The 8,988-nt window shown below is 53.8% G+C and overlaps 1 protein-coding gene across 1 annotated transcript; it reads left to right on the top strand.

The window, feature by feature from the left end:
* The first annotated feature begins 200 nt into the window (after nt 1–200).
* On the top strand, nt 201–8,760 carry AQP2 (aquaporin 2). The gene is made up of 4 exons (XM_081130113.1): nt 201–812; nt 3,703–3,867; nt 4,235–4,315; nt 4,969–8,760. The coding sequence occupies exons 1-4, from the start codon at nt 453–455 to the stop codon at nt 5,176–5,178; spliced, it is 816 nt and encodes a 271-aa protein (XP_080986239.1). The 5' UTR covers nt 201–452; the 3' UTR covers nt 5,179–8,760.
* Nucleotides 8,761–8,988: the final 228 nt, after the last annotated feature.

The raw sequence follows: 8,988 nt of genomic DNA, 5'->3' as shown, positions 1-8,988 counted from the left end.
TGTTGCCCCTGTGTTGGCCAACAGTTTGTGTCAGAGAGAGGGGTTTTGACAAATCTACGGAATCCCCAACACAGAGCCTATGGGGGCCTGGGGAGGCCCTGGGGCAACAGCCCTGGGGTAACGGAGGGGACAAACACGGAAAACCAGGGGACGTCAGTCCTTATCTGGAGCTATTAATGGGGAACATTAGTCAGCTGTGAAGGCCAAGATGGGGTGATAGGCATGTGGTGGGCAGGGGTGGGGAGTGGGGGCAGGGGGTAGCCAGAGAGGAGACGAGGTATTGGTCTAAACTCCACCTCCGCCCCACGTGTCCAAATGGAGGATGGAAGGATCCTGTAAATGCCCATGACCCAGCCTCCCCAGAAACCCTGAGAGAGAGGGAGGGAGAGAGGGAGACAGCCACAGCCTCCTGCCCCTGACACAGCTGGGCCAGCCACAAAAGTCTCCACAGCATGTGGGAACTCCGGTCCATAGCCTTCTCCAGGGCCGTGTTTGCAGAGTTCCTGGCCACACTCATTTTTGTCTTCTTTGGCCTGGGCTCAGCCCTCAACTGGCCTCGGGCCCTGCCCTCTGTGCTGGAGATCGCCATGGCCTTCGGCTTGGCTATTGGCACCTTGGTGCAGGCCCTGGGCCACGTCAGCGGTGCCCACATCAACCCTGCGGTGACTGTGGCCTGCCTGGTGGGCTGCCACGTCTCCTTTCTCCGAGCTGCCTTCTACGTGGCTGCCCAGCTGCTGGGGGCCGTGGCAGGAGCTGCTCTGCTCCATGAGATTACACCAGCAGACATCCGAGGGGACCTGGCTATCAATGCAGTGAGTAGCTGGAGCTTCATCTCTTCCACAAGGGGCAGATGAGATGGGAGGGAACAGGTCTGGGTGAGGGTCTGGGTGGGGAGAGAGAGATGGAGGGAGGCTGCAGGGGTGGTGCGTAGAGGCGCTGGAACCAGGTACATGGCTGCCATAGTAGAACCAGGGCGGGAAGGCACAATAGTGCCGGAGCTGAAGCAGATACCCACGGTTCTGCTGGTACCTTCTGCCCCTCCTCATGGAGGAAGACGCCTGCATTACAGTGAGAACTGGGCTAGAACGCAGCCGAGGACAGGGTCCCAAGGTAGACGTGCTTTCTGAGCTGGGAGGAACCTCAGAATGTGAGCCCCGAGGGTCTTCTAGAGGGAAGAAGGACCCAACTTTTCTTCAGCATGTACTGTGTGTAGGCCTCATGGTAGGGGCTGCTCACAATCCTCCAGTTGAAATCTCGCAACAGCCCTGTGAAGTAGAGATGGGTAAATCCTTTCTTAAGAATACGGAAACTATGGCTGAGAAGGAAAGTGCCAGAGCCAGACTTCAAACCCAGGCTTGACTGCAAAACCCATGATCTTTCAACCTGATCCATCACCTAAGCCTTGTTTTGCAAACAAGGAAACTGAGGCTCAGAGAAGGGAGGTACAGGCCAAAAGTTCTACAGTGTGTCAATACCAAAGAAAGTACCAGAGCCCAGGGGAAAGCTGAAGGGGCAATGTCTCTCCAGACCCTGGAGCACGTGAGCTAAATGTTGATTTTATGAACAGTGGCTAACCGGGCACCTTGGGTGCTTTGGGAGCTGAGGGCGATGCTGCAGCCCCCTCCATGCTCCCACCCTCCCCTCTCATGGGTCTGTGCCCCTTCAGCAGAATCCTCACTCCACCCCCCATCCAAGCCCAGACAGCAAGTGCCTCTTTCGTGCCTCAGTTTCCTGCATATCTTGGCCTGCTCTGTCCCTGAGCCACTAGATAAGAGCTCTGGTTTCTCTGAAGAGTCCTGCACAGTCTCTGTGGCCACCCTCTCCTCTGCATGGGCGGCCCTTTCTCATACAAAGGGCAGAGGTATCCCAATTGGGTACTTCTCTCTTCTTCCAAATGGAAAACGTAATGAGGCTGGGGGCTCAGGACTGAGAAAAGGTTAGAGTGACCATGGCACAGGACAAACTGAAGAGTGTGACCATTTTCATCAAGGACAAAATTAGTTTAGCTGGCAACAAGGAGAGGTTCGGTTAGACCGAAAGAGGAACTTCCTGAGAACACGGTCAAGAAAGTCTCAGCATGTGACTGGGGGATCTCCTCTAATAGCAGGGCAATGGGATTGCTAAGAGGACATGGGGACTCTCAGTCCTGCTCCTCCATCATTTCACAGTTGACTGAACCCCTCATAGTCAGCATTTACTATCTTGAGGAACTAAGAACCCTGCTGGCTGGAAGGGGCAGCAGTGGGACTGAATTACCTTGAAGCTAGAGGGAACCAGATGACCTTAAGGTTGTCCCAGGTGTTTTCTGAGCTCCCTAGAAAGGCCAGTTGGCCACCAGGACGTTACCATTGATGGGTACCTGCTCTGTGCCAGGCCAGCTATCATCTCACTCTTGGTATAACACTGTAAGGTGAATTCTGTGATCCCTCTACCATGAGTGGTAAAAATTTAGGCGCAGCGTTCAACTGATTCAAGTCAAACCAGTAAGTGTCAGCACCTGGAAATGGACCCAGAGATCTGACACCAAACCCACATCCACGCTGTCCCAGAGCAACCATTTGCCAGCAAGAACAGGGCTAGGGCTCTGCCCTTGTCATTTCCAGTCCTCACACAGGCCTCCAGAATTTTGTTATCCCTATTTTAGAGAAGGACAAACTGAGACTGAAGTAAACAGGGGCCCATGGTAAGTCAGAGGCTTCCAAAGTGTCTGCCTTCAAAGCTCTTTTCACTGTTCTCCACTAGAGGCTCTGACATTGGATCACAGGGGATTGAGATTAGACCCTAGAGAGACCCAAGAGTGACAGCCCAATGGCTAGCACCCAAGGGTGGGGGTTCAGGGCCTGAAGAAAGAGCATGGGAAGTGAGTGCTGTCACAACTCCACCCAGTTCAGAGCCCAGCCCCAGAGGGCAGGGTGTAAGGCACAAAATGACAAAACCCAGAGAGAAATCCAGTCCTGGGTGTGGTCCAATTATGAAATTACCTCTTTGCTTGGCCCCAAGTTCTCTCATTATCCAAGGCAGGGTCCACTGGGACCCATGTGGGCACCCCACATGGGTATGGAGGCATCATAATGTAGGGCTTCAACACCCCTACCTCAACCACCTTTGCGGAGAGCAAATCCACAGGGCAAAATTGAGGCCTGAAAAGCAGTGGGGAACAGGCAAAGTCAAGGAGAACAGGCAAAGGTTAGAAGAAAGAGTCACATGCTAGACTTGTGGGGGAAGGGTATTCGCTAGGACCATCCCCAGGCCCAAGTCCCTGTCTCTGGGAGTCCTTTGACCACAAGAAGAAAGACGATAGGGCCCTGGTTATACCATTATCTTATGGAATAGGGAGAGAGGAAGGCCTTCCTGTTACCTGGTCTAAAGCTTCCTGCTGTATTCAAAACCCCTTCTCTTCTTGCTCTTCAAGAAACAGAAATTCTGAACTCAGCATAATTTTCCACTCACATGGTAGGCAGATAAAATCTAATGGGCTATGGAGTCATTTTTCCTACCTCTGGCTGGGGAATCACTGGCAGTCTCTGGGTCCATCCCTCTGCCTTTGAGCCACTGGCCCAGGAAGAAGCCATCAGTGGTTTGGACTAACGTGTCTGGCTCCCAGCCAGCCCAGAAGCCTCTCTGGAATCTTGACTGCAGGTGGGCAGGAAGATGGAGCCAGTGCTGGGAGCATGTTCACTGTTTCCTCCTCTCTGTCCCCAGCTCAACAACAACACAACAGGTGGCCAGGCCGTTACTGTGGAGCTTTTCCTGACCCTGCAGCTGGTGCTCTGCATCTTTGCCTCTACAGATGAGCGTCGTGGAGACAACCTGGGCACCCCTGCCCTATCCATTGGCTTATCTGTGGCCCTGGGTCACCTCCTTGGGGTAGGTCATGGCCACTGGTTCCAGCCTCGCCAGACACACAGACTTTCCCCCAAAGAAACAGACCCACAGACCACTCTAGAGACAGATACACAGAGTCACCCAAAATGGCAATCACAAAGGTCCCCAGAGGGACAGATACAGATTCCCAAGAGGGACAGACACAACCCAGAGGGTTTGACTGCCAGATACCTGAAAAGGACAGTATCACTCCAGCCACAAAGGAATAGAGCCCTGTAAATATAACATGAACTTAGTTGCCGATGGTGTGGACTTCCTTTAGGTTGAGGTCAAGCCCTGGAGAGGGGGGCAGGGACTCCCCGCCCAGTCCCCCCTCCCTTCTCTCCCTCACTCCTGCCTCCCATTATAGATCCACTACACTGGCTGCTCCATGAATCCTGCCCGCTCCCTGGCTCCAGCCGTTGTCACCGGCAAATTTGATGATCACTGGGTAATGCATGAAACCTCCCTGCTTTCCCTCCCCTCCCCCAGAAGCCCTTCTCAGCGAGGGCTGGAGCAGAGTGGGGTGGGGGCCCAGCAAACCCTCCTGGGTCCCGGGGTCCCACCCTGCGGGTCTGCTGCTGACAGACTCAGTGTCCCCGTCTGTGGGTGAGGAGATTCGCAGTTCTGGCCTCGCTGGCTTTGGGGGAGGATTAGGTGAGGTTACTGATGTAAAACACATCACTCAGTGCCTTCGAACTCGAAAAACGGCAATATTTATGTTCACACGTATTTTTATTTAGCACTTTACTAGTGCTGTATGTGCCAGGTCCTTTTCTAAGTGCTTTGCAAATATTAACTCGTTTAGTTTTCACAACAAGCCTAGGCGGTAAGTATTATAATGAAAAGAGACGGTAAACAACGTGTCCAAGTTCACGCACACGGTCGGCTTGGGAATTCGCACCCTTAACCAACTCACAAGTCATTTCAATTACAAGATACGCACTTTATAACCGTGCGAGGCCCGTCCCCACGCGAGGCGGGAGAGGGGCAGGTCCCGGCCCGGCGCGCGCGGGGAGCCGCGGAGCCCGCACTGGGGGGGGGGGGGGACGCCCCGCTGCCCGCACCCCGCGCGCCCTGCCAGCCGCCCTCCCGCTCCCACAGGTCTTCTGGATCGGACCCCTGGTCGGCGCCATCTTGGGCTCCCTCCTCTACAACTACGTCCTGTTCCCGTCCCCCAAGAGCCTGTCGGAGCGCCTGGCCGTGCTCAAGGGGCTGGAGCCCGACGCCGACTGGGAGGAGCGCGAGGTGCGGCGGCGGCAGTCGGTGGAGCTGCACTCGCCGCAGAGCGTCCCGCGGGGCAGCAAGGCCTAGGCGCCCGACCGGCCCCACGGCCGCACCCCAGGCTCGGGGAGCTCAGAGCGGCCGCCTGCGGGCCCAGGTCGTGCCTGGGCTCCGGGGGCACCCGCCGCCCCCCCATCGGCCCCTGCCCAAAAAGAAGGGCCCACCCACCCCGCCGCGCCCCTCGCCTCCCGGGGTCCAAAGTTGGCCCCCAGGGCAGAGTAGCTGCTTCCAGGACGCGCATGGCCTCGCCGGGGCTGCGGGGGTAGTGGACAGCCTGCCAGACCCCTGTCTAGAGACTGCCGGCTGGAGAGTAGTCGACCCTCTGGCTTCTTGCAGGGAGCTGGGGACTTAGGGACCGAGCTGGGAAAGGAGGGCCGGTGAGCGGGCAGAGGAAGATTCTGGAGAACCTACCCCCAGTAGTGGGTGGGGTTGAGGGGAGAAGTATACAGACCCCCGCCTTGGGGTGTCTGGGAATGGGATTTTGCTAGTGTGCAAGTGTGTGTTCATTCTCGAGTGCCTGTCCCCAGATGCAGGGTTGTGCATGCTCCTGAGTGTGAGCAGGTGTGCCCGTAGTGGTGCAAGTGTGCAATGGCTGGCGGCCTCTCACTTCCCCCTTGACCCCTTCCTCCCCCGCTGCAATAAATCCACTTCCTCTGCAGTGGATGAGTCCTTGCCAGTGATGGTCCCCAGGAGTTGTAAGAGCCGCTCCTGGAAAATTCCCCCAAGCTGCAGCACTGGGCCACAAGACTTGTCAAGACCCATTGCTAGAGGCAGAGAGGTATCAACCAGAGACTGGCTCCCTCAGAAGTGGCCTCTGGAAAAAAAGGAAAATTGGGAGGCCAAGGACCTCCTTTCTGCCCTGAGGGTGGATCTCTCCAAGGGAGAAAGCAGGTGTGTGCAGGTGACCCCTACTTCGAGGGGGCCTCCAGACCTAGAGATTAGCCTACCACTGTGACAGAGAAATCAAAAGCTTTTTGTGGGCCCCTGGCTTTTGTCTTGGGAGAGGGGGGAATTTGCAATTAGACACTTCTTGAAAGGAGACACTTCATTTTGCAAATGAGCTCTCTCAACCTGCACACATCTATGGCTGGCTGGGCAAGGCACTCAGGCACGAAACCACAGGCACCAGGCAATAGCCCTCCATTACCCATCCCACCGCAGGCCCCCCTCCCCAAGCAGCAGCTGTTCGTCCCCAGGAAGCTCTCCTCCCTTCTTCAGCCCCAGTGGTCCCTTCCTTCCATCCCCCACCACAGGACAGTTGTGGAGAGAGCAGCCTAGCACTCTCAGAACCAGAGAAGGGAAATGACTTGTCCAGGCAGAGGCAGGTCTGTGTCTAGAGCCTGGGCTTCTAACTTTCTAGGCCAGTGCATTGGCTCTCAAATGAGATTAACTGGGATTAAGTGAGATGATGCATGTAAAGATGCTGTGTGAACTGCAATTCCTCATACCATTTTCACTCATTATTGAAATCATTTCATTATTTCTGCTTCCTGCGGCTAAAATAAAGAAGGAGTCTGACCCTCCTCCTCTTTTACCTCCTTTAGTTGGTAGTCAGAGCAAAGGAGAGCCCTGGGAACCCCAAGGTGCAGGTGGGAGAGAGGCTTGGTCCAGCCTTTTAACCTCTACTGATCTGAGTGCACCCTGGCTGTTCTCTCCTTCCTTTCCTCCCACCACCCAGACCATCCATTCGCTCCTCCCACTCCAGCCTGCTGCATAGCTAACCTAAGAATCATACCCTGAGCCCCTTCTGCATGCTCTCTGTTGCCTTCATGTTTTCAAGGCTTTTGTCTATATCTGTCCCACACTGCACCAAGCACCCACTGTGCCCTGGAGCCTCCAGCCCCTTCCTGCCCTCCTCTCTCTTCAGAGATGGACTGAGTACAAGGAGCATTTCTGTAATGGTGCCCACCTCTGCATCTGTCATTTTTGTCTTCCTTGACCAGAGCTCTCTTTGGGGTCAGAAAAAGGCTGCCCTGGGTCATAGGTGCTATGGAGATGATTCTCCCAAACTCCCTGGAGAGCTGGTGACAGCCGCCTGGCCTCACTACTGGAGGAGGGGTCGAGTCAGAGACCAAAGTGACCTCCAAGGCAGTACTCCTCATAGCTGAGTGTCCTTGCTCTGGAATTTCAAAGACAGCAGGGCACTGAGCTGTGAGCCAAGGCTGGATGTGTCTCAGGCACCCCATCCTCACCCCACCTCTCCTCAACATATCCCTTTAGAAGTTGCCAAGAATTTCTTTCTATGTCTGTTCCCCTTCCAGGATTTTATCTCCCCCAGAACTAAATCTAAGATTCCACCACATCTATCCCTGATTGCCCAGAGTGAGTTCACTAAAGTCAGAGGTCAAAGCAGAATTCAAAGTGGTGGGGATGGAGGACTGACGCCTATTGAGCATCTCTTGTGTGCCAGCCTCTGTGCTTGGATGCTTTATATGCATTTTCTCACTTAATCCTCCAAAAACTTCAGGCAGGTTAGGGAAGGACAACGGCCCTCAGTCATGCAAGGTTTTATTTCCAAAGCACTCCCTTATCTCAACCCTGTGAGACAAGCAGAGCAAATACAGTCATGCACCGCATAGTGACATTTAGGTCAACAACTTACCACATATGCAGTGGTGGTCCCATAAGATTATAATGAAGCTGAAAATTCCTATCATCTAGTGACAATCGTAGCCGTCATAACATCGTAACATCACAGCACAACACATTACTCACACATTTGTGGTGATGCTGGTGTAAACAAACCTACTGTGCTGCCAGTCATATAAATGTTTAGCGCACACACAGTTACTGGATTTATACCATCTGGATTTGTGTGAATTCACCCTGTGATGCTCACACAAGGACAAAATTGCCTAACAATGCATTTCTCAGAATGTATCCCCATCGTTAAGTGGCACATGACTGTACTATTCTTCCTCTTTTATAAATTAATAAACCGAAGCCAAGAAACTGGTCTAAAGTCACTATGTAGTGACTTTATGTAGCAGAGACAAGAACTGAGACCTTTTATTCAAAACCCCATGATCTTTTCACTCAGAAGTCAGAGACCAGGTCTGGTCTGAGGCAAATTGTAGGCCCCCCTTGGAAGCCCCTGGCAGAAACCAGAGCACACAACTGAGCCTGTTCAGCCCAGCCCACAACTTGTGGTGGATACAGGGCCTTGGGGAGGGCTGTGGCAGGGCAGGAATAAAATGACAAAGAACAGAGGGATGGTCCCCACCCTTGAAGAGCACCCAGTGTGGAGGCAAATGGAAATCAGACACATCTCAAACCAGCATAGAGGCAGGTGGAGAGGTCCCTAAGCTAGGGACAGAGAAGGCTCTGAGCTGAGGGTAGGAGGCAGCTGACCACTGGGCCCAGCAGCATCCATTCCCATACTCCAACTTTGTGCCAGATAAAGACTTTGCACCTGCAAATGTTGCTTGGATCTTGATTTGTATCTTTAAGCTGTGATTCTGTATATATGCAATGTTTCCCAACTAGACTATAAGCCCTTTGGGGGCAGGGCTCCTACCAGTTCTTGGATGGCATTCTCCTGTCTATCTTTCCTCATCCGTCTTGTCTGGCACAGTGCTCTGCATATAGTAAGCTCAATAAATGCTCATTTGCAAATAAGTGCTGTCTCTTCCACAACTTAGAAATGGTCAGTATGGTCCAAAGCATGGGAAGAGAGACTGGGGTCTCTGGCATGTCCTGAGCTCCCCAGAGCTGCTGTTAGGAATGGCACAGAGGGGATTTCAATGCTCAACTAATTCGTGGCAAATTTCTACTGCCAACCTGGCCAGACGGGCATCCCAGGCTTTGTGACCCAGGTGGTACCATGGAGAGGACACCAAG

Source organism: Miniopterus schreibersii, assembly GCF_964146895.1.
Source record: "Miniopterus schreibersii genome assembly, chromosome: 2".
In the NCBI taxonomy this organism is placed as follows: domain Eukaryota; kingdom Metazoa; phylum Chordata; class Mammalia; order Chiroptera; family Miniopteridae; genus Miniopterus; species Miniopterus schreibersii.
Note: the sequence above shows the minus strand (reverse complement) of the source record. Positions and strands in the feature narration are given on the sequence as shown.